We start from the raw sequence: 26,289 nt of genomic DNA on the forward strand, positions 1-26,289 counted from the left end.
TCGCACCAAGGGTGTGCGGTGGTACAATAAATATCTATTTCTACTACAATATATAGTTTTATTTAGAAACACAATTATAATAAATACTTATTAATAATTACCATTATTATCAAATTTAAATTAAAAAAAAAAGAGAAAAAAAAATTCACATTAAACTTTTTCTTGCATTACACAAGTTACAAATTAGTATTCATAATTCCCTCCAAAAAAAAGGTATCCATGATATTGACTAAATATCAATAATCCACTAGTATATAAGCTTTTGTATGTGTATTAAAAGCAAGACAGAAGAATCTTTTTTTTTTTTTTTGGCTGAATAAGACAGAAGAATCTAAAACTAAGTCCAAAACTATATTTTAAATTAGGTTACTGTATCAGACTTGTTGGTGAAGATAGTTTGAAGTCAAGAGGCCAAGACCAACTGCTTTTTCACAAATGCTCTTGTTTTTTTTTTTGCAATTATCTTGTGTTTCTTTCTTAGGTAGTTTCTCAGGAAAGCTTTTTCCGGGTTCCTCAGTAAAACTTTTTCCTGGGTTTCTCAGTAAAGCTTCCTGTGTGTGAGTGAGTAATGGAAAAGCTGAGTTTGGATCATTTGCCACCTGGGGTCAGATTTAGTCCGAAGGACCCGGAGGTCATCGAACTCTACCTGAAGAAGAAGATCACAGGGCATGATGAAGACACTTGGTTTATTCCCGAAATTGAGTTCTATAAAGATGAGCCCTGGGACTTACCAAGTAATCTTCTTGTTTTTCTATTATCACACACCCACCTTCACTTCTTGGAAAATTTAATGCTTTTTTGTGAAAAGGGAGGAAAATGTTTCACATCGTATTATAGTATGTTGATTGTTGCTTGTTTTGCGTTTTAGTTACAGAATTTTTCTGGACAAGTGTGTTACGTTAATTGATCAAAAGAAATAGTTACAGAGATCATGTGTAGATTGTTGCTTGTTTTGTGTGTGTGTGTGTGTGTGTGTGTGTGTGTGTGTTTTTGTGAGTATCTGTTTTCTGGTATTGGTGTTGTCTGGTGCATGTTGTATCTTGTTAGTGCTTTCTTTTGTATAAAGACTGATGCTTTCTTGGGCTATGATCCTCTGCTCTTGTATGAATTGTTATTCTTCTTTAAAACATTTAAAAAGTAGTAGATTGAAATTTGGTTTGTACTTTCATATTTTGTTTAAATTCAAAGAATGATTTAGCACTTACTCAATATGATATGACCATTTGATTTTCTCATTTTAGACCTGGAATTTTGTAACTTCCTTCTTACTTTCTCTGTAGTTCATTTGTTATTTTCGAATTTGGAAGTACTATTGTTTTCCCTTTTTGCTAACAAAATTCTGAATCAGTCTTTGTAAGAATTTTTGAACTTTCATTGTTATGTGACATCTTTGTTGGTATTATACTTACTAGATTACATTGGATTTGCATAATATGCCCATATAATGATCTCATAGTTGAACAATTATATAAAATATACATGCTCATGTGATTTTTCCCATTTTGGGTGTCAAAATTTTGTACTTAAGTCTGGTTTCTTGTACTGTAGTTAAAAGTGGAATTGCTACGGAGGACCAAGAGTGGTTCTTCTTCACTGAACAGAGCCTGAAGCATCAGAATGATAATCCAAAAAAGAGAAAAAGGGGTCAGAAACAGGAACTGGTGAACAGGCAAACCAAGGCTGGGTTCTGGAAATCAACTGGTCCAGATCGGGAAATCGAGTTTGGAGAGAGCTTGATTGGAATGAAGAAGACTCTGGTCTTCCATAGAGGGAGTAATAAGAAAGAAGAGAAGGCAATAAGGACTAATTGGGTAATGCATGAGTACAGAACAACCCAAAAGGAGTTTGATGGAAAACACCCCGGTCAGGTTGGCTTTTGCAATTCAATTTGATTAACTAATGTGATATTGAACTGAGATTTTTTTATTGATTACTGAACTGAGTGTGTGTGTTGATTTAAGATTGTTTTGCCTCCAAAATCATTGGAGGTAACTTTAAAAGAGGATTGATTCAATTACCTAGGATTGTGGAAGCTGTTAATTTTTTGTTAATTCTTAGTGAGGGTTAACATTCTTGCTGGATTAATGATCTCTCTCTCGTTTTAATATTTTATTTTCATTTAAGAAGGTATTCTTAATCCATCAAGTGATAGATATTGAAATTTTACATGTAGACAATGTTGCAAGGGGTTAGTGGTTTTAGCTCAAAAATTCCCCTATTGAGGAGAGGAGACTTAGTAGAAGAGGGTGTGAGTTTTTTCAAAAAGTAGTTTTGATGCTTTCTTTTGGGTTGAACGATACTCACACGTTTGAATTGAGAATTTGTTTGTTTTGTTAATGTAAGAGTGGCCTTGGGTGTATAAAGGTTTTGAGATTGTGAGTCTTGTTTATGATGTAATGGGATTTGGGAGAGTTTGTGTTTCTGACATTTGTGTGTGAAGCTTGTGAGAGTGTGCTAATTTGATTGAGGTTTTGTTGAACACGGTTGTAATCCATTTTGCTGATAGTTGATTGGTGTTGTTGCTCATGGACTTGGGCATCAAGTTGACTGAATTATGCTTAATATTGTTATCTTGTAATGATTTTTTTTTTTTAAAAAAAAATTTGTTTGTGTGAATGTGCTTCCATTAGCTCCAAATCACAAGAAGTTTTACTGACGCCTATTATGATAGGAATCAAATGACCTTAATTTCTATTACTGTCAATTTAGTAGTTTTTCGAGGGAACTAGGCCTCCATTGATTCTTTGAGGGAATCAGCCTCCAATAGCAATTCAAGAAATGGCTATTCAATGTATTATTCATCAATGTATTCATATTGCAATCTGAATTGAAGCTTATATTCTACTTAGTAACTAACAAGGCACAACACATCTCAGCTTAACTAACTAAATACATCACTTAATGCACCAACAATTAGTCAACTACTTGTAACTAACTCTGTACAAGCCTCCCCTGCCTCTCTACCTCTCTTTATGTACAAGCCTTCCACTGCCCTGCCCACAACAGCACACAGCAACACACTTTTCTGCACTATCTAGCCACAATGTACCAAATAGCAATGCCCCTTTCTTAGAGTCCTAACTTTGAAGCACCTTGCCCACAAGGTGAGGGTATTGAGTCTGCAGTTTATGAAGAAATTCCCAAGTTGCATCAGCTGGAGAAGAGCCCTCCCAATGAACCAAAACCTCAATAGCATCCTTGTATCGTCTTAGCTGACATGGCCTTTATTGCAAGATAGCCTTTGGTTCAGGAGTGATATGCCCCTAGGCATCTACTGGTGGAAGTGTTAGAATTGGAGTGATTGTTTGCCCAATCTTAGCCTTCAAGCAAGAAACATGGAACATAGGATGGACCTCTGAAGTTGGAGGCAAATCTAGTTTATAAGCCATAGACCCTATCTTCTGTAGAATCTGAAAAGGTCCAAAGAACTTAGGTGCTAACTTCCCCACCTTGGTCCATCGAAGGGAGTGTTGTTTGAAGGGTTGCAGCCTAAGGAAAACCCAATCACCAACCTCAAAGCTCCTCTCTTGCCTCTGTTTGTTAGCCTTGAATCGCATTTTGTCTTGAGCAGCCACTAAGTTGCTCTTGAGAAGGCCCAAAATCTGTTGCCTATTTAATAAAAATTCATCAACAGCAGCAACCTTAGTGAGGCTAGGGATGTAATCCAGCGATTTAAGGGGTTGAAAACCATAAAGGGATTCAAAGGGAGTCACTTTAGTGGCAGTGTGGTAGTTAGTATTAAACTAGAACTCAACCAAAGGTAACCACTCCACCCACTGATTTGGCTTGTCCCTTGCAAAGGCCCTAAGATATTGCTCAAGACTTCTGTTAACCACCTCAGAGGGTGATAGGCTGAAGACATAGCTAAGTCCACTCCTTGCAATCTAAATAGCTCTTCCCAAAATCTTGAAGTAAACGCAAGGTCCCTATCACTAACTATAGAAGTGGGCAGTCTATGTAGCTTGAAGATGTGAGTCATGAACAAGGAAGCCACCTTGACTACAGTGTAAGGGTGGGATAGTGGAATGAAATGGACATATTTAGTGAGTCTGTCCACTACCACCATCACCACATCTTGCTTCAAAGACTTTAGGTAAACCCTCCACAAAATCCATGCTTATGGAAGTCCAAGGTGTATGAGGAATCTCTAAGGGCTGCAACAGGCCAGCTGGTTTGCTGGTTTCATGTTTAATCCTTTGACACAACTCACAACCCTTAATATAATCCTTCAAGTCCTTCTTCATTCCCTTCCAAAACCTATCCCTTTTAGCCCTGTGAAAGGTCTTCAAATAACCAGAATGTCCACCCAATGGACTGTCATGCACCAAACTCATCACGTTAGGCTTTAGACCACAATTAGAGCCCAAGTAAATCCTACCTTTGTACAACAAGAGTCCATTCTGCAGACTAAACTTGATTTCAATTCCTCAAGCCAAGTGGGATGGGAAAAAGAAATGAGGAATAAGCTACTATGACTGTCCAAGCAAAACAAACTGAAGTCTGAATGATCACAAAGAACTATCTCAGAAACTTGAGAGGCATCAGAATCAACTAACTCCACCTTATTGAGCAAAGCATCTATTGAATCAGATTGACCCTTCTCACCTTGTCTGGATAGGGCATCAACTACCACATTTTCCTTTCCTTTCTTATAATCAATGATAAATGAGTATCCAAGGAGCTTAGTTATCCACCTTTGCTGTATAGGAGTGCCAATTCTCTGCTCTAGCAGGTACTTTAGACTTTGATGATCAGTTTTGATCACAAAGGGCTTCCCAAACAAATAAGGTCTTCACTTCTTCACTGCAGTAATACGGGCCAATAATTCTTTCTCATAAGTGGATAAATGAACACTCTTACCCTTCAAGGCTTGACTGTGAAAAGCAATAGGCCTTCCTTGCTACATCAACACAGCCCCAATTCCAAATCCAAAAGCATCACACTCAACCACAAAGGGTTGAGAAAAATTAGGTAAGGCAAGTACAAGAGGACGAGAAACAACTTGCTTAAGGTCCTGAAATGCATGGTCAGCTTGATCAGTCCACTCAAAGGCATCCTTCTTGAGAAGATCAGTCAATGGGGCAACAATGGTCCCATAACCTCTTATGAATTTCCTGTAGTAACCTGTTAAACCTAGGAATCCCCTCAAGGCTTTCACAGTTTTGGGAATAGGCCAATCCAGCATAGCTTGAGTCTTCTTAGGATCAGTCTTCACACCATGGCCTGATATGATGTGTCCCAAATACTCTACCTCAGAGCAAGCAAAGGTGCATTTGCTTCTCTTGGCAAACAATTTGTGATCAAACAGAACTCGTAAGACTGATTTGAGATGCAAAACATGAGTGGGCATATCTCTACTATATACAAGAATATCATCAAAAAATACAAATACAACCTTCCTAAGGAAAGGCTTGAACACATCATTCACAAGAGATTGAAATGTAGAAGGGGCATTAGTTAACCCAAAGGACATTACCAAGAACTCATAATGGCCCTCATGAGTCCTAAAAGCTGTTTTCTCAACTTCATCCTCCTTCATTCTAATCCGATGATAGCCAGACCTCAAATCCAGCTTTGAGAACACCCAAGCACCACTCAATTCATCAAGGAGCTCATCCAACACAGGAATAGGAAACTTATCCTTGACAGTGTCATTATTAAGAGCCCTATAATCCACACACATCCTCCAACTACCATTTGCCTTCCTAACTAATAGCACAGGTGAAGCAAAAGGACTTTGGCTATTTCTAATTGAACCAAACTCAAGTAAATCCTTAACAATGTTTTCAATTTTAGTTTTTTGATAGTACGGATAATTTCAGTTTTTTGATAGTACGGATGCCTGTAGGGTCTTTGACAAGTTGGTTGGGTACCTAGTTTGAGGATAATCTGATGTTCATGCCCTCTACATGGAGGTAAACCCTTTGGTTCCTCAAAGACAACAGCATACTCCTCAAGCAAGGATAGCACTTCTGGGGGAACCTCTGAAGCCTTGGACTTGTCAGCAAGTTCAATGGACACAATCGACAATAACAATCCTTTAGTGATTGGCTATTTAAGGAATTCATTTGCAGCCTGAATCAAGGAACCAGTGGGTTTAATACCCTGCAACCATATTTGTTTGTCCTGGTACATGAACTCTATCACTAATTGCTTGAAATCCCAGCTGATAAGGCCAAGAGTACAAAGCCATTGAGTTCCCAACACCACATCACAGCCCCCTAGAGTCAACACATGCAAATTCATTATGAATTCATTGCCTTGCATTTTAAGCAGTAGGTCCTTACATTCCCCTTTTTTTTCTAATTAAATCTCCATTAGCTACCTTCACCTCTAAGATTCTAGTAGAGTCCACAGCCAATTTTAAAGTTTGACCAGAACAGCATTAAGGAAATTATGAGAGCTACCGGTATCCAAAAGAATCACCACCCAATACCCTTTAATCTGACCTAACACCCTCAATGCCTGGAGAAGGACTGCCCAACAATGCATACAAGGTGATATCAGCTTGATCCAACTGAAAGTCTACAGTAACATCCACTTCCCCAGCTTCCACTTGACTAACTTCTTGTACTTCATCAATCGTGAATAGTTTAAGACCCTTGCACTTGTGTTTAGGTTGCCATTTCTCATCCCAATAATAACAAAGGCCCTTCTTCCTTCTCTCTTCCATCTGAGTTGATGTAATCTTTTGTATAGGCACTTTGGTTGAAGATTCAGCTTTACTGTCATGCTTGTTTATTAGGGATTCTTGCCAATTATTCTTGCTAGACTCATGAAATGGCCTATAGACCTTCTTGCAAGTGAATAAATACTCCTCCTGAATCTTGGCTAAACCAAAAGCAGCACTCAATGTTCTTGGATGTTGCATCCTCACAGCCAATCTTTTTTCATCCCTTAACCCACTTAGGAAGCAACTAAGCTTATGAGACTCAAGTAAGTTTCTGATTCTATTACTCAACATCTCAAACTGACTCTTATAAGCAGCCACAGTGGTAGTTTGCTTCAACTTAGTCAAGGTTTCCATAGGATCATCATATGATGAAGGTCCAAACCTGACTTGGATGACCCTAACAAATGTTTCCCAAGAATCCAATGACCTTTCACAATCTTGGAACCAAATTAATGTCTCATCATCAAGATGATAAGAAGCATTCAAAATCCTCTCTTCTTTAGGAATTTCGTAATACCTAAAGAATTGGTCAGCTCTAAAAATCCTACCAGAAGGATCACCTCCACTAAACCTAGGGAACTCCAGCCTAATAGGCTTAGGAATTAGAGCACCTACCTCAGGTCTTGGATGAGTATGGTGTGGCAGCACCTCTGCTTCAGGATGGTTATCTGGCTGAGGAGCAGAACCTTCTTGTTGTATCACTGCTGGAAGTCTCTCTTCAAATACAGCTTGCAAGCCCTTGAAGTTGTTGTCTAGAGCTTCCAACCTTTGTGAAACCATCTCCATGGCAGAGGCATGATCATCCAATCTCTGCTGAACCAATGAAACATACTCACTCAAAAAGGAGTATCTAATTTCTTGCACCATGATTGAACCGGCTCTGATACCAAATTGGTAGGAATCAAATGACCTTAATTTCTATTACTCTCAATTTAGTAGTTCTTTGAAGGAACTAGGCCTCCATTGATTCTTCGAGGGAATCAGCCTCCAATAGCAATTCAAGAAATGGCTATTCAATGTATTATTCATCAATGAATTCATTTTACAATCTGAATTGAAGCTTATATTCTACTTACTAACTAACAAGGTACGACACATCTTAGCTTAACTAACTAACTAGCTAAGTACAACACTTAATGCACCAACAATTAGTCAACTACTTGTAACTAACTTTGCACAAGCCTCCCCTGCCTCTCTACCTCTCTGAATGTACAAGCCTTCCACTGCCCTGCCCACAACAGCACACAGCAACACACTTCCCTGCACTATCTAGCCACAATGTACCAAATAGCAAGGCCCCTTACTTAGAGTCCTAACATATTATATATCAAATGGCTTTGTAGGACAACCTCCTCTATTTCATTATCATCAGTTACAACATTTCTGATACATATTTGCATTCAGTTATTTGCATCTTTGTGGTAATTCAATTTGTAGTATATATCAGGCAAGTTATGTTCATCCAATTCACTTGGGTGCTTAACATTATGCAGAAGGCCCTTGTGCTTTGTCGTTTATTCTGTAATGAAGAAAAGAGTAACAAAGGTGGACCTGCAAAGTCTAAGCCAGCACTGGCTCCTGTATGTCCAGTATTAGAAGTGCAAGCTGAAAATCATCAAACAAGTAATCAATCTTGTTGTGCTGAAATTTCTGCTCAAATGATGTCTGATGTTACAGATCAGTGTAACAATGACAATGACTTGTGCACTCAAACTTCAGGGGTGAGATAATATATATTTTTTTTTTGGAATTGAGAAGTATAGTAAATTAATCAAGTACTTATCTTGTGCACTCATGTTTCTTTCGTCAGGTTGGTTTTAGTGAGGAGGAGATGGAACTTCTCATGCGTATGTTCTATGTCCCTCCAGAGGACTCTCCATCCAGTTTACCTCTCATCACTCCTGATGTTTCAACTCCGATCACTGTCAAATCTTCTCATAAAGAAACACAATCTGAACCAACATTGGCTCCTGCATCTCAAGCATTGCCGGAGCAAGCTGAAAACCATCCAATTAATTGCAGAACAAGATTTGACAATGCAGCACCCATTGCATGTAACAATGATTATAATGCAGATGCTGCAGAAAATCAAGTGGCAGAAGTAAATACTTCAGAGGTGAGAAGGAATTTTACTTTCAGCTTAAAACAGTTGTCCATATTATTACTTTGTGGGAATTAGAAGTGCAGAATCTGCAGATTACTAATTATATACTTATCTCGGTTATTCATTTGTCTTCCATCAGGCTGACTGGGATCTGGATATAGATGAAGCGATGGAAATGTTCTATATCACTCCACCAGGGCCATTAGATTGCAACCTTTTCTCCTCATCAACTTTAAACTCCGCTACACCTGCTTTTTCATATCCTACCACAGCTGAAGCTTCCCTTGAAGAAGCACGGTCTTTCCTAGCACCAGCTTCAGTGTCTCCAAAATTAGTAAGTGAAGCTGACAATTGTTCCATGAGCTTTCGATGTTGTCCAGCAGAAAATTCTGAGGGAATAACATCTAGCAGTCTTTGCTAGCACCAGCAACATGTTATCCCCATTACACTCGCAGGTTTCACCGGGTTTGCTAAAATCAGGATCATATCTAGGATCTGAGGGAGGGTCTTTGGATCAGATCATAGGATCTGATTGAAGATCATAAAATTTTACAATTAAAGAATGTCAATGATTTAGATAGATAGTTCATTCTTAAAATTACTTATCAGACAAGGCTAAAAAAAAAAAAATTATGGCTTTCTTGGGATGTACTTATTAACAAAAAAGTCTTTCCCAGAAAGAGTAGAAGAATTTCTAATACTCTTAGAAGACAACTAAATTAAAAAGGATATTAGTCTTTCTCATAAAGTTAAAAGAAAGTTTAATATTCTTTAAAAAAAAATCCAAAAGTCAAAGAATTATTAACATTCTCTGAAATCTAGCATGTAAGCAACATTCAACCAAAGTTTTGGGGATTTTGCTGAAAATGGGAGCTCTTCCTTTTCCCAATTACATTTGCAAACATTCCCTAAAGTCTACTCAAAGTGATTCACTCTTTTTCAACTCAAAAGAAAAAGAAATGTCTAGTCTTTTACAAACCAAAGACCCATGGTCTTTTACTATCAAAGGCCTATGGCCTACTTTTACAACTTAAAACAGACTTATTGTCATTGGAACTTGGGTTGTTACTCTTCCCCACTCTCCCACCCCACCCCCCAGATAAAAATTCTTAAAAAGACTACCAAATTGGGTTCCGTATTTTAGCTTTATGTTGAGTTTAAAGGCTAAAAGAAACCACAATCTGGGTTGTTATTTTAATAATCCTTCTTAAAAGACTCTAATTAATGTTTAAGTCATTGACATTTTAAATTTGTAGAATTGTGACATTTAAGATCCTGATCAAGATTTTAGCAACCCCCAGACCTAGACTCCGTTACAGAGTGAAACAAGTACAGTCGTCATTTCTATGTATATTGCAATTTGTATTTTATATCTCTGAGATATCACACTCTCCTCACATGGAGTGGGTATCTTGTTGATACCAAATACCTTCTCGTGTATGATGTTGATGAGCACTAGACAACTTTGGTCTTCTTACAAAGAGAAACCTTACAAGTGCAGTATGTCATCATCCACTGGTTTTGTGAAGCAATTCTATATGTATGTATTAGTCAAGCTATCGTTTGGAATTAGTAAGGATTTGGCAACTACGAAATTGGAGGGAGACTTTGTTGTTGTTAAGTCTGTATGCAGTGTGTTTTATGTTCAGCTGTACTGGATATTTGTGGTTTTTCTGTAAACGTGTAATAAAACGTTCAACTTGTGATTTTCTTTAATGTTGCCTTCTTTAATTTTGGGATAGTTAAAATCGATTTAAGGTACACGGCCGCAAACTTGTTTGCTGGAATGTGGGCGTTTGTAAGATGTTTATTGTGTGTTAGACAAGAAGAATGCATGAAAATAGAAATCAGTGAGCAAGTAGAGCTGGAATTGAACTATGTACAATGAAAAAGGCTAATGTACACAGGATGGGAATGAGTGACATGGTCCAGGAACTCGAGGTTGAAGTTGCTCTAATTAGGGGCGATTGGCATATATAATCCAGTTGTTAAATTATTAAAGGCATGTCATTTAGGTAAAGATTTATCGATTGTCGAATTTCAATGTTTTATTATTAATGATACTACTATTCTTAGTGCATTCACGCTTTAAAATGGGTTGCTTTCAATGATGGAATTTTTACAATGGAAGCTAACATGATATTGTTTGTACAATATTAAGTCTTTTCTCTCAAAATTTCTGAACGAGGTTTCCATGGTGTACAGGCAGGTTTCCATGGATGAACGTGCAGGGATGATGCAGTTTTTATGGATGGCATACAAAAGCCCCATGGATGACACGTTGGTGGAAAAAAATAGCCCATAGGCAAAGGAGAGCTAGTAGAACTTGTTTATAACCCACAAAGAGGCAATGACTCTTACGTGATGGAAAGATTTTTTAGATATACAAATATGGATGAAATTCCAAATTGAATAATAATGAGTGATTAATATAATATATTTCCAAACACAAAATTTTAAGCTTTTGGGTTAAGTTGTGTTCGAGTATGTTATATGGACAATGAATATCATCTCAAGTCGTCAATCATTTCGTATGTTGTGTTATAGCTTGTTTGATGTGATTTCTTGAAGTATTTAGTAAGTTGAATGTATACATATGAATGTGTTTATAGACTAGGGAGGAGTAAGTGTTGCATAAGCAACCTAATATCTCCTTGAAGCCATTTCTCTTAGAATTTCTTAAACATGTTACTACCCTCAATTTTCTAATAGCTTTAATTTGATGATGAGGGTTTTAATTATAGAAGGGAAATGAAAAAAATAGTTTTTTTTTTTTTTACTCTGTTAATACTCTCTAGTAGTTTTGAACTTGTTTTTACCCTTAAACAAGTTAGAATCTTTTAAGCTAATAAGACACGATAAAACTCAGGTTTGAGAGGAATCAGGTTATAAGTACTGATTGGAATCCATGTCTATGTGACAAGGTGCTAATCGGCACCTATGTCCTGGACACATTTTATCTCCAACTTCGTCTTTTGGCAGGTTTCACTTGATATTCTAACTTGTTTAAGGATAATCATGAGTTTTTTTAGTTACTCTAAAGCCACTAAATGATCAAAAATTTATTTTGATGATCCAATTTTTTTTAATCTCCAATTTACTCTCTTCTTTTGAAAGAGGGAAAATCAAAATCTAGGGTTCTATCTCCTATTTTTTTTTATCACTCTTAATTTCATTCCAATTTTATAAATAAAAAAATTGAATTTTGACATGAATTAATTCTAACTAATCCAATAAAAATCAATCAAAATAAACCACCCATAATCACATGATTTATGCCTTAACGCATTGAAATGCATTTGACCTTTAAAACTTGATGTGGCTTGATCTCTTGATTGGTTCGTTTGATAATCATGTTCTTTATGTTGTTTTGATCGTGGTGAACTCAATTTTATTAAAGTGAAATTCATGTTCATTGAATGATTTAAACAACATTTTTGTTCTTAGATTATTTTGAAATTACTATAACACAAGGTTGTGGATTCCTCGGTTGCAAAATGAGGTGTCTACAACTTCTTCTAGGTTCTAATTCTTTTTTTTTTCTTTTAAAGGAGAAGTAGAAGAATTAGGCCGCAATATAATATTTTCTACAATTTCTTCCCCAACTATAATATAAACAGAAAATTGTGTTTTGAGTTTTGTGAGGAGGGTTCTTGGTTCCCATTTGATTTGGTTCCCCTTAGTGTGGGGGCTTCCATTATTTTTGTAAATTTCTTTTTTGGCCTCATTTGACCATTCTTAGGAAAATTACCTTTGGGAAAGTTTTTATTTTCATAAACTATATTTACTATGAGGACTTTAATTTCCAAAAATAATCCTACATTAATTCTTTTTAGTACAATAGTAACTCCTCACTTAAGATTCATTAACCACATGAAAATCGAACATTGTCCTCGTTTAGTTTACCAACTCATTATTTAGTAATTTATTAAAATAATATTTAATATTAAAATGTTACAATACTCTACCAATCCATATATATATATAATAATAGGTAAAACTAAGAGAAAATCCAATTAGATTTCAAATTGGAATTCAATTAGAATCTAATTTTGCGTCACGTGCCTATCTAATCTAAGTTCTTAAACTTTTGTGCCAAGTGAATTAATTCAATGTAAAAATTAGATTTCAATTAGAGTTAAATTTTGCGACATGTGTTCCATCTAATCTAAGTTTTTTTTATAAAATTTTTGTACCAAATGAGTTAATTTAGTGTAATAAATGAGTTTAATATAAGTAAACCACAAAAAATATAATTTTAAATGATTTTATATTTATGAGCATTTTTTTGTAGAACTAAAAACAATTCAAATTTATAAGTAGTAATAATAATAATAATAATAATAATAATAATAATAATAATAATAATAATAATAGGTAAAACTGAGAGAAAATCCAATTACATTTCAAATTAGAATTTAATTAAAGTCTAATTTTGCGTCACGTGTCTTATCTAATCTAAGTTCTTAAATTTTTGTGTCAAGTGAGTTAATTCAATGTAAAAATTGGATTTCAATTCAAATTTAATTTTGCAATATGTGTCCAATCTAATCTAAGTTTTTTAATTTTTGTACCAAATGAGTTAATTTAGTGTAAAAAACAAGGAGTCTAATATAAGTAAACCATAAAAAAATATATAATTTTTAAATGATTTTATTTTTATGAGCATTTTTTTTTTTGTAGAACTAAAAGCAATTCAAGTTTATAAGTCATCTACATAATAATAATAATAATAATAATAATAATAATAATAATAATAATAATAATAATAATAATAATAATAGGTAAAACTAAGAAAAAATTCAATTAGATTTCAAATTGGAATTCATTTAGAGTCTAATTTTGCGTCACATATCCTATCTAATCTAAGTTCTTAAATTTTTGTGCTAAGTGAGTTAATATATATATATATATATATATAATATGTAAAGTTGAGAGAAACTCAAATTAGAAATGCAAATTAGAGTTTCAATTTTGCGTCATGTGTCCTAAATTATTTATTCTTAAAGAGTTTTATTTTTTAATTTTAGAATTAAATGTGAGATAACATCGTAAATATTCATCTAAGTGAGTTATTAAGTGCAAAAACCAAAAAATCTAGAATAAATGAATCACAAAAAAAAAAAAAAACTGTGTTTCACAATAATTTAAAAAAAAACTTAGACAATTTACATTTTATACCTAATAATATCCTTACAAATTTTTTTAAAGGGTTAACAAAATATAAAAATGACTATCAATAGTATTTAAATTATATAATACATCTTATCGTATATCTTTAACTGTATCTTTGTATATATATAGGGTTACAAGTTAGTATATATAATGAAAACCCACTATTTTCTTACTAGACTTTGGCAAATCAATTTCAAAGATTCTGTGAACCATAGTTGAGGCGGGGTCTCCCTTTATTAACAAATAATTAATCTTCAATTTTCCAATCCTAACCTTTTAATCTAAACAAGTTATCCTTTTTAATATATATTATAAAATAGCCCAGAATTGATAAGAGCAGTAAATATTTGAGGAAGAGGATTTTTACTTATTTTATTAAAAATAAAATCCCTTAGAGTTTTTAAGATATTCCTACTATGAAAATTTTAAGATTCTATTTGTAATTAGTAGACCTTATTTTTAAGTTGTCATCAATATTTCAAAAAAAAAATTGAATATCATCATTTGTTTATTGATTAATGATGTGGTCAATTTAATTAACTTGTTTTAAAACAGATACAAAGGATTTCATCAAGTCAATGTTGCAATTTTCTTAGAATTCCAAAGCTTCTCATCAAAGTTTGGGTGCAATTAATAAGTTCAAGAATTCCAACGGATTCTCATCAATAAGTCATTCATTGCACTAGTCTACAACTCAATTCTCCAATAATTACAGAACCTTCTCATCAACTTCCCATCTTCTGTTACACTAGTGTGTATGGAATATGTATGGTGCAATCATGTTATGAATTCCAGAACATTCTCATTAATATAATATAATCCATTCCACTGCTCTATTCAATTATCCGAGAATTCTAGAACCTTCTCATCAAGTTCCCATCTATTACACTAGTGAGTATGTAATATGTATAATGCAATTATGTTATGAATTCCAGAACATTCTCATTTCTCTCTCTCTCTCTCTCTCTCTCTCTCTCTATATATATATATATATATATATATAACCGAAAATTCTGAAACTTCCACAATTTTCTATGTCAGCACAAAATTTAAATAAAATTATCATTTTATTTAAATAAAATTATTTTTGTTTAGTCAAAACTTAATGAGGAGTGAAACTCTATCTCTCTATTAAGTCCAACTTAAACTCAAGCTCATCATTTTTTAATCATTTTTTAAATAAAATTATTTTTGTTTAGTCCAAATTTAATAAGGAGTGAAATTCTGTCTCTTTAACAAGTCTAACTTAAACTTAAACTCAAACGTTGATAAAAAAAAAAAACTTGAATAAATCCTATATTACGATTATCCTAAACGTGGCTTTATTTGGATAAATATAAAAATCATCAACTATTAATAAAGTTCAACTGCTTTGGATAATAGAACAATTCTACTGCAACTTCTTTAAAAAGTAATTTTCGTACATAAACCGCTATATATATAACCAAAACCTCTGAATCTCACACAATTTTTTCACATCAGTACAATATTTAAATAAAATTATCATTTTATTTAAATAAAATTATTTTTGTTTAATCCAAACTTAATAAGGAGTGAAACTCTATCTCTCTAACAAGTTTATCTTAAACTCAAACTTAAACGTTGATAAAAAAAAAAACTTGAAATCTTATATTAAGATCATCTTAAACGTGGCTTTATTTGGAAAAATATAAAAATCATAAACTATTGATAAAGTTTAACTTCTTTGGATAATAAAACAATTCTACTGCAATTTCTTTAAAAAGTAATTTTCTTACATAAACCACCAAAAATTTTTAGCCGTTTTTTACAAGATAAAAAAACTTGTAATAATTAAAATTATTCTTTTGAATGTAACTCATCTTTATTTTATATTTCTATATTTTTTAGTCATATATATTTTATTTTGTTTTAATAATTTCTCAGTAGTGAATCATCTGATTTTTTAATATTTTTTGGTCTTTAGAAGTTTTAATAGCTGAAATTTTCTGACAAATTTTTTGTAAGCTATTACACATTCAAACAATGACTTTTTCATCAAATTATAACATAAATTGGAGTCATACAAAAGCAAATCATACAATGATGTAATTTTTTAATCAATTTAAGATTTTATAAAATTATTTTAGTCTATATCACAAATACGTAGGTTCCCGTGCGTAGCACATGTTAGCGACTAGTTAATATAATAATCCATTCCACTACTCTATTTAATTATCCAATAATTAGTTCATCCAAAAAAAAAAATTATCCAAGAATTTCAAAACATCTCTTCAATTTCTCATCTATTGTACAAGTGTATGGTGCAAAATCCCAACGTAATTTTAAATAAAATGGTGCAAATAATAATAATAATAATAATAGAAAAAAATCTAAGATTACACACTTTTGGGACATAATTTTGTTATGACTCTGATGCTGAAGGCTATAACTATAAGCCTGTAAATGAAGAAGAGAAAATAATGAGTGTATATGTGATAAACAACCATTTACATTCTGTTATATAAAATAATTGTAAAAAAGTATATAGTAAAAATTGTGGTTATAGAATTACTAATACACACGGCAATTATATCATAAATTTCGAAAGTGAAAAGCCTTGTAATTAATTTGACAACTTTTTATACATAAAGTGTTTAAGGGTTTATGGGATAAATTGTTCAAGCGGCAAGGTTAACTATATGTATATTGTAAATATCTAAAAAAAAAAAAAAAATTCATGAAATCGAGAAGGTTCCTCTTCTCATCAATATCTCATCCCTTCATTTTAGATAGACAGCAAAGGTCCCACTTCCTCTCCATCTTACGTATACATATATTTTAATAACTTATTTATTTATGTCATAGATTCTTATCTTATAACTTAGATGTACTATTATGTATTCTTTATTATACTTTTATTTTCATAGTACAAAGATTCGGCATCTACTTAAAACGCTACATACAAACTTTGGATCCCACAGTGACCCTAGTGCTTGGAATGCAAGGAAAGAAGAAGAAAACTGGTGTTCTCCAATGGAGAAACAGAGTCAGTGGATACTATAAAAAAGTTAAAATTATTTTATTATTTAGTTTATTTTTACTGTTATTTATGAGTTTTATTGTATTTTTTTGTACTATTCATAGGTCTAGCGGTACTATTTCAACTAACTTTTACCTTTATCTATAGTACTTTCAACAATAAGTTTACAATTTCAACAAAATAAGCTGTATCCAAACAGATAAAGAGTAGTCAATATTTGCAAATTTGGAAAAAAAATGGTCTGAATTAGGTCCAGTGCATCTAATACACTGGACTCGATCAGATGGTAACACGTGTTTAAAAAAAAATTATGGTTTAACAAGTCCACTATCACTGGACACTGGACCTAAACCGCCAAAAAAAAAAAATTTGAGAGATCTAATTATGGTTTTCAAGTACATTTTGAAACATGAAGCAGAAGAATTTAATATCCTCAAATTAAGAAAATGTGCTCTATTAGGGCCTATTTGGTACACACTTCCAAATACATATTTTTAGTTTTTAAACAATATTATATATATTTTCATACATTTTTTTACCTACACATATTTAAAAAATAACTAAAAACTGTTATTTAAACACACTGCCCTTACTTTCTGAAAATGATATTACAATCTTTGTAGTTACTAGCTTTCAAAGATGGTCAAAGATTATTCCTATGGCTGATTAAATTATTTTATCTTAAATATTATCCATTTTAAGTTTTACTAAAATCTAAACATATTCTTAATTATTGGGCTTGAGTTTGGATTAGTTTTTTTTTTAACTGGAAATTTATTTATTTACGTGCTGAAAAAAGTTGATAAAAAAATACAAATATAGATAAATTGTACCAAAATGAAGTATAGTAGGTCCACTAAAAAAACACGCATTTGCATGTGGAAAAGCGCGCGGAACTTAAAAGCTTTTGCATGTGGAGGGCCCGGGGGCTTGCTTTGCTAGTTAGCAAGTTGCAACGCGCCAACACATAAATTTTATATATATATATATATATATATATATAAAGTAATAAATTTTGTCACCCAAATCTTATAAATTGTGGTGTTTAGATTATTGAAATACAAAAAAAATCTATAATATATCTAAAATGAGTTTCAGTTAACTCAATAGATAAATAAAAGATTTAATGTTCAAGCTCTGATATTTTAGTTTAATTATAAAGAGAAATTATATAAGACTAAGGGTATGTTTGGTACACTGAATAATGATTGTGATAAATATTGTAATCTTTATTACTATGAATAAAATGTATTGTAATATAATAATTAAACATATTCATAAGTTTGGTTGTGAGTTATAACATTATAATAAAATATAAGATTTATTTTAAAAAATATCTTACTTATACAATTATATTTCATTAAAAAATTTTATTTTTCAAATTTAAGAGAGATATGTGTTATATTTTAATATCTATTTATATTTTTTTATAATTGTTAGTTTTATATGAAAAGTGTGTTTATTTTGAAATAAATTAAGTTTTGAAATTATTGAACTTACTAAGGAATAACTAATGCAACATTTTTAAAGAGGAATAGTTATTCCTCATTTTGAATAATAACTATTTATAAGGAATGATTACTCCTTGTAATAAAAACATAATCAAACTAAAGAATAGCTAAACCATAGGAAAAACTATTATATTATAGTGTCTATTACTTACATTTTACCAAACATGTCCTAAGTTTTTTAAGTTTCACAATTTTACACTTCATGAATTTATCCTATATATTTTAATTGAATTGAATTTATATTATATAATTAAACTCTCCATTATAATTTTTTTAGGGACTCCATTAGAATTTTGACCCATCATATTTTCTTGAAATAGCAAACTACATATATCATTCCATGTATAAATACAATTTTTCGATGGGCCATCTATAAATACAATTACAATCACATTAAATATCTATCTCTACTACAATATATAGTTTCATTTACAAATATAATTATAATTAATAAATACTTATTAATAATTTCATTATCATCAAATTTAAATTTAGAAAAAAAAAAGGTTAAATTTTTTCTTGCATTACACAAGTTACAAACTACTATACATAATTCCCTTAAAAAAAAACTAGTATCCATAACATTGACTTTCTTCTAAAAAAAAAAAAGTATCCATAATATTAACTAGTTTTTTTTTTGAGAAGCCATAACATTAACTAGTTTAAACATCAATCATATTCTTACCCCCACTAATTTAAAAGTTTTTTCCTAATTTTTTTTCTTTTTTTCTTTTGAAGCAGCTTTTGCGTGTGTATTAAAAGGAGCACGGAAGAATCTAGACGACTAGAACTAGGATCTCATGCAAAAAAAAAAAAAAAACTAAAGTCCAAAAGTATATTTTAACTTTGGTTACTGTATCAGACTTGTTAGTGAAGATAGTTTGAAATCAAAAGGCCAAGACCAACTACGTTTTCACAAATGCTCTTGTTTTTTTTTGCAGTTATCTTTTGTTTCTCCCTCCTCAAAAAAAAAAAAAAAAACTTTTGTTTCTCTCTTAGGTAGTTTCTCAGGAAAGCTTTTTCTGGGTTTCTCAGTAAAATTTTTTCCTGGGTTTCTCAGTAAAGCTTACTCTGTGTGTGTGGAATGGAAAAGCTGATTTTGGGTCATTTGCCACGTGGGGTCAGATTTAGTCCGAAGGACCCGGAGCTCATCGAACTCTACCTGAAGAAGAAGATAACAGGGAATGATGAGGACACTTGGTTTATTCCCGGAATTGAGTTCTATGAAGACGATCCCTGGGACTTACCAAGTAATCTTCTTGTTTTTCTATTATCACACACCCACCTTCACTTCTTGGAAAATCTAATGCTTTTTTGTGAAAAGGTAGGAAAATGTTTGACATCGTATTAGTATGTTGATTGTTGCTTGTTTTGCGTTCCAGTTATAGAATTTTTCTGGACAAGTGTGTTACATTAGTTGATCAAAAGAAATAGTTACAAAGATCAGGTGTAGATTGTTGCTTGGTTTGTGTGTGTGTGTCAGGGACGGAGCCAGAACTTAGAATTAAGGGGCGGCTCTGCTGTTGGTTGTGTACAATACCTTTGGCTTCAATTTTGTTGCTACTTAGTCGCTTAGTTATTAGTTGTTTAAAATTTTTTAAAGGGTTAGATTTTTTGTTTTAAGTAAAATTGGCTGATCAGCTTAATTTTTTATTTTTTTTAGTTTTACTATTGATAATTTTTGTTGTTGTACTAATTTTTTTGAGCTTGTATATTTCTTTTTTAGATTTTAGACATATAAATATTTTTTAATGGTCTTTAAAATGTGGAAAATGTTTGAACTACAAACCTTTTTACAAATTGCTAATAATGTAAGTGGTAAGCCCAAATGTGAACCAATAAGAATTTGTTACCTTAACCGTCTGTAAAAATGTTATAGAAAAATTTGTGACTATAACAATACTCTTAAAAGAATCAATGATATTTTTAAGGGAGCAAAAGTGTAATTTTCTAAAACAAAATTGCTAAAATTAGTACCTAATATATATAATAATAATAATATTTTTTTTAAAAAGGGAGGGGGGCCATTGCCCCCCAAGTCCAAACATGGCTCCGTCCATGGTGTGTGTGTATGTTTTTGAGAGTATCTGTTTTCTGGTATTGGTGTTGTCTGGTTCATGTTGTATCTAGTTAGTGTTTTCTTTTGTATAAAGACTGATGCTTTCTTGTGCTATGATCCTCTGCTCTTGTATGAATTATTTTTCTTCTTTAAAACATTTAAAAAGTTGTTGATTTTTCCCATTTTGGGTGTCAAAATTTTGTGCTTAAGTCTGGTTTCTTGTACTGTAGTTAAAAGTGGGATTGCTACGGAGGACCAAGAGTGGTTCTTCTTCACTGAACAGAGCCCGAAGCATCAGAAAGATACTCAAAAAAAGAGAAAAAGGGGTCAGAAGCAGGAACTGGTGGACAGGCAAACCAAGGCTGGGTTCTGGAAATCAACTGGTCGAGATCGGGAAATCAAGTCTGGAGAGAGCTTGACTGGAATGAAGAAGACTCTGGTCTTCTATACAGGGAGTAATAAGAAAGAAGAGAAGGCAATAAGGACTAATTGGGTAATGCATGAGTACAGAACAACCCAGAAGGAGTTTGACGGAAAACACCCCGGTCAGGTTGGCTTTGGCAATTCAATTTGATTAACTAATGTGATATTGACCTGAGATTTTTTTTATTGATTACTGAACTGAGTGTGTGTGTTGATTTAAGATTGTTTTGCCTCCAAATCATTGGTGATAACTTTAAAAGAGGATTGATTCAATTGCCTAGGATTGTGGAAGCTGTTAATTTTTTGTTAATTCTTAGTGAGGGTTAACATTCTTGCTGGATTAATGATCTCTCTCTCTTTTTAATATTTTATTTTCATTAAAGAAGGTATTCTTAATCCATCAAGTGATAGATGTTGAAAATTTATGCGTAGACAGTGTTATAAGGGATTAGTGGTTTTAGCTCAAAAATTCCCCTATTTAGGAGAGGAGACTTAGAAGAACAGGGTGTGAGTTTTTTTCGAAAAGTATGGTTTTTTTTTGGGTTGAACGATACTCACATGTATGGATTGAGAATTTATTTGTTTTGTTAATGTAAGAGTGGCATTGGCTGTATACAGGTTTTGAGATTGTGAGTCTCGTTTATGATGTAATGGGATTTGGGAGAATTTTTGTTTCTGACATTTTTGTGTGATGCTTGTGAGAGTGTGCTAATTTGATTGAGGTTTTGGTGAACGTGGTTGTTATCCATATTATTGATAGTGGATTTTGATTGGTGTTGTTGCTCATGGACTGCATGGAGTTGACTGAACCATGCTTAATATTGTTATCTTGTAATGATTTTTTTTTTTAAATTGTTCGTGTGAATGTGCTCTCACTAGCTCCATTACAAAAGAAGTTTTACTGGCACCTATTATATATCAAATGGCTTTGTAGGACAACCTTCTCTATGTCATTGTTAGTTTCAACATTTCTGATATACATTTACATTCCGTTATTTTCATCTTTGTGGTAATTCAATTTGTAGTCTATATCAGGCAAGGATGATATGTTCGTCCAATTCACTTGGGTGCTTAACATTATGCAGAAGCCCTTTGTACTTTGTCGTTTATTCAATAATGAAGAAAAGAGTAACAAAGGTGGACCTGCAATGTCTAAGCCAGCACTGTCTGATGTTACAGAACTTGTTCAGTGTAACAATGACAACGACTATGATAAGGCATATGTTGCAGAAAATCAAGTAGCAAAAGTGAGATAATTTTTTTTTTTTTTGGAATTGAGAAGTATAGTAAATTAAACAAGTACTTATCTTGTGCACTCATGTTTCTTTCGTCAGGTTGATTTAAGTGAGGACATAGAACTTCTCATGGATGCGTTCTATGTCCCTCCAGAGGACTCTCCATCCAGTTTACCCCTCACCACTCCTGATGTTTCAACTCCAATCACTGTCAAAACTTCTCATAAAGAAACCCAATCTGAACCAACATTGGCTCCAGCATCTCAAGAATTGCCGGAGCAAGCTGAATACCATCCAATTAATTGCATGACAAGATTTGACAATGAAGCACCCCTTGCATGTAACAATGATTACAATGCATATGCTGCAGAAAATGAAGTGGCAGAAGTAAATACTACAGAAGTGAGAATGAATTTTACTTTCAGATTAAAACAGTTGTCAATATTATTATTTTGTGGGAATTGAAAGTGCAGATAACTAAAAATATATACTTATCTCAGTTATTCATTTGTCTTCCATCAGGTTGGCCTTGATCTGGATATGGACAAAGCCTTCGAAATGTTCTATATCCCTCCAACAGGGCCATTAGATTCCAACCTTTTCTCCCCATCAACTTTAACCCCCGTTACTGCTGTTTCATATCCTACCACAGCTGAAGCTTCTCGTGAAGCACAGTCTGTGCTAGCCCCAGCTTCAGTGTCTCCAGAATTAGGCAGTGAAGCTGACAATTATCGCACAAGCTTTCGATGTCTTCCTGAAGAAAAATATGATGGAATAACAACTAAGACTATAGTGCCCATTGAGTACAATGGTTATAACACTTATGTTGCAAAAAATCAAGTGGCAGAAGTGACATCTGATGTGGTGAGGAAAGAATTAAATTCAATCATAAAACAATAACATCTCTCTTCCAAGGGTAGTTAACTAGTTAAGTTAAGTACCTATCTTATTCATTTATATTTCTAATATCAGGCTGATTTGCAGGTGGAGGCAGGCTCAAATATGTTCCCTGACACACTACAGCCACTAGGTTACGACATGTTATCCCCATTACACTCGCACATGCAAGCAGAGTTAGGTTCTTCTTTCATCCCTTACCCTTTTACCAATGACTTGAACAGTGTTTATTGGAGGGTGCATCACCAATCTGGCATGAATGTGCCAGCTCCCAATTTCTCCGAGTCCGGGGATTTAACTCTTATTAATCCAGATGAGTTCTTTTGTAAAATGTCTAGCATTCAAGATAATCTTGCTTTTGATGATGGGACCCTGAAAAACATGGTCTCTGATGAGGACAATGGGTCATGCAATGGGTCAGATGCCAATGCGCTGGTAAGTGAAAACTCTCAAGATATTGTTTATTAATTTATCTTGCAAGTTTTTCGAAGAAAATTTAAGCTGTGTTAATTTGCAGCTCAAGACTTTTTATACTCCTTTGTGGGTACTTTTTGAGTTATTCAATGTGGTTTATTTGTATCTTTTATCTTCAGATAAATTGGGCTTCTAAAAGCTAACCTTGCAGTGTTATTATGTACAGCTGTTCGCGCTTGAGGATCCAGAATTGGTGTCGCTTGATGAGATCTTCAATCCAGAGGTTTCATTAGGGTTGTTAAAATCAGGATCATACTTAGGATCTCTAGGAGGGTCTGTGGGATCAGATCATAGGATCTGATTGAAGATACACTAAATAATATTAGTAAGGGTAAAAATTAAAAAGAATTATTAGTCTCTCTTGGAAAGAATTTATCCAAGAAAAAAGAAAGTCGTTCTCAGAAAGAGTAAAAGAATTTTTATTACTTTTTGAAGACAAATTGGAGCTCTTCCTTTTCCCACTTACATACATTTGCAAACATTCCCCAAAGTCTCCTCAAACTGATTCACTCTTTTTCACCTCAAAAGAGAATTTTAGTATATTCCAACCATCTTTCCCTCTACTCTCCTCTCCTTCCCTTCCATTTCCCTCTGTTCCAAATAGTGTTATTGTCGTTTACAAACCACAGACCCATGGTATTTTACATTCAAAAGCCCATGACCTCCTTCAACAACTCAAATTGACTATCACACCATTTCCCTCTACTCTTCTCTGCTCCACCCCACACCCCCCAAAAAACTCTAAAAAAGACTACCAGATTGCTTATTTCAGCTCCAAGTTGTTTCTCTTGGAAAACCCAATCTAGGTCAGGATTTTAATTAATCCTGTTCTCAATAGACTTCTAGTTCTGGTTGAAGTCATTGATGTCTAAGATTTGTAGAATTGTGAGATCGAAGATCCTTGATTGAGATTTTAACAACCCCTGGACTCTGTTACAGAGTGAAACAAGTACAATCGATTACTGTACCGTCACTTCTCGTGTATAATGTTGAGGAGCACTGGACAGCTTTGGTGTTCTTACAAGAGAACCTTACAAGTACAATGCGTCATCGTTTGCTGGTGCTGTGAACAAATTATATATGTATATAATGAATTAAGCTATCGTTTGGAATTAGTATGAGGATTTGGCAACTACGAAAATGGAAGCAAGGCTTCATTGTTGTTAAATCTGTATGCAGTGTGATTTATGTTTAAGCTGTACTGATAATTGTCTACTTCTGTAAACATGTGTTGATATGTACTCTTTAAGTCAACCGATGATTTTCGTTAGTGTTATCATCTTTAAAGTTTGTGATGGTTAAAATTTGTATGCTGGAATGTGGTTGTTTTTAGTGGCTTGTGTGCGTTTAGACAAGAAGAATGCATGAAAACTGAAATCAAGTTGATCTTGATTTGAAGCATGTATAATGGACAAGGCTAATGCAGGATTGGAATGAGTGACATAGTCTGGGACCTCCAGATTGAGGGTGCCATGATCAGGTTATAATCCAGTAGTTAAACACAGGAATGTCTTCAGGTAAAGCTTTAATGGTTGTTGAATTTCAATGTTTTATTATTAAAGTTGCTATTATTCTAAGTGCAAATATTCAAGCTTGAAGTATGGGTTGCCTGCAATGGTGGTAGTGTTACAATTGAAACTCACACTATATTGTTTCAGAATATTCAATAATTCTTCTTTCATAAGTTTAAGGTGTCGTAAAGTTTGGCTAATGCATATTCAGAATTGGCTAGTTATGCTAGACATTTTTATGTACTTAGGATGTTCGCTTTTGACTTTCAAAACCTATTATTCTTGCTTTTCTGTTTTCATAATGTTGATTAAAAAGTAAATTTTTTTTTTGAAATGAAACGAAATATTTACAAGTACTATTATTAGAGTTCATCCAGTGGTGGTTTCAAGATTATTTTTAGGGAAGTCAGCAATGACAGGGCTAGGAATTTGTTATTTGTCAAAAAATTAAATGATTAATCTTTTTTTTTTTTTTGTAGATAGAACTTCCATTTTATATACAATAATCTAAAATAATATTCTAAATACAATTTTATATACAATACAACTATATTATACAATAGTCTTAAACCGTTATAAAATAGGTAAGACAACAACTATTGAATGCATAAACTAATATAACTAAATTACCAATCATACATTTTTGTCAAATTAATAATAACTTATTATATTTATATGTAATATCAATTATAAAAAAATCTATGATAAAGAAGGAGAAGACTAGTAACACACTTAGAAGTAGGACTAGGAGTAAATGTGAAACTAAGAAAAAAAAATAGTAATTGATATAAGTTTTTGCTTTTGAAGTGGATGACTTCTTAACCATACACATAGACATAGTCACTGATGCTACCAAAAATCATTAGTGAGCCGCAAAGTCCTCACGTGCTCTAGACAGAACTTGCGAAACAGAAACAAAGAAGACCTTGCAGAGAGTACCGGTGTGATACTGACCAAATACCCTCCGAAGGTTAAGTTAGAGAATTTCTACAACTCTAAAGTGCCAGAGTTGGGAGAATTATGCGTACCTTGATTTGTGAGGGTTTTGAGGGTTTTTATAGTAGTGTAGAGCCGATCTTAATTTCTTGGTGGAATGGGTATTTCCTTGTAGGGAAGATCTTCATCAATATTCGCAATTCATGGGATTATTTCCTTACAGGGATGCCTATAATTAAGGTGGGGCGTGGAGCACAAGATATTTCCATACCAAAATTCTTGGAGACTAC

The 26,289-nt window shown here is 33.1% G+C and overlaps 2 protein-coding genes across 3 annotated transcripts; both read left to right on the forward strand.

Moving 5' to 3' along the window:
• The first annotated feature begins 373 nt into the window (after positions 1-373).
• Positions 374-11,116, forward strand: LOC142618827 (uncharacterized). Of its 2 annotated transcripts, XM_075791861.1 has the most exons (6): positions 389-734; positions 1,549-1,868; positions 8,167-8,394; positions 8,484-8,789; positions 8,917-9,111; positions 10,983-11,116. In XM_075791861.1, exons 1-6 carry the CDS (start codon positions 569-571, stop codon positions 10,998-11,000), a joined length of 1,233 nt encoding a protein of 410 aa, XP_075647976.1. In that variant the 5' UTR covers positions 389-568; the 3' UTR covers positions 11,001-11,116. The 2 variants fall into 2 exon arrangements, with proteins under 2 accessions (XP_075647975.1, XP_075647976.1); XM_075791860.1 differs by lacking the exon at positions 10,983-11,116 and having other exon boundaries at positions 374-734; positions 8,917-10,518.
• An 8,263-nt stretch (positions 11,117-19,379) lies between these two features.
• LOC142618994 (uncharacterized) lies at positions 19,380-24,987 on the forward strand. Its single transcript, XM_075792067.1, has 7 exons — positions 19,380-19,714; positions 20,754-21,073; positions 22,032-22,193; positions 22,281-22,583; positions 22,704-23,045; positions 23,166-23,513; positions 23,719-24,987. Exons 1-7 carry the CDS (start codon positions 19,549-19,551, stop codon positions 23,851-23,853), a joined length of 1,776 nt encoding a protein of 591 aa, XP_075648182.1. The 5' UTR covers positions 19,380-19,548; the 3' UTR covers positions 23,854-24,987.
• Positions 24,988-26,289: the final 1,302 nt, after the last annotated feature.

This window comes from Castanea sativa, chromosome 12 (assembly GCF_040712315.1).
Source record: "Castanea sativa cultivar Marrone di Chiusa Pesio chromosome 12, ASM4071231v1".
NCBI lineage: Eukaryota > Viridiplantae > Streptophyta > Magnoliopsida > Fagales > Fagaceae > Castanea > Castanea sativa.

Bases quoted from the DNA above. Each gene is read 5' to 3' on its own strand.
- LOC142618827 (XM_075791860.1), top strand. From the start codon at position 569: ATGGAAAAGCTGAGTTTGGATCATTTGCCACCTGGGGTCAGATTTAGT. The intron at 735-1,548 runs GTAATCTTCTTG...CTTGTACTGTAG, and splicing joins TGAGCCCTGGGACTTACCAA to TTAAAAGTGGAATTGCTACG. The intron at 1,869-8,166 runs GTTGGCTTTTGC...AACATTATGCAG, and splicing joins ATGGAAAACACCCCGGTCAG to AAGGCCCTTGTGCTTTGTCG.
- LOC142618994 (XM_075792067.1), top strand. From the start codon at position 19,549: ATGGAAAAGCTGATTTTGGGTCATTTGCCACGTGGGGTCAGATTTAGT. The intron at 21,074-22,031 runs GTTGGCTTTGGC...AACATTATGCAG, and splicing joins ACGGAAAACACCCCGGTCAG to AAGCCCTTTGTACTTTGTCG. The intron at 23,046-23,165 runs GTGAGGAAAGAA...GCTGATTTGCAG, and splicing joins CAGAAGTGACATCTGATGTG to GTGGAGGCAGGCTCAAATAT.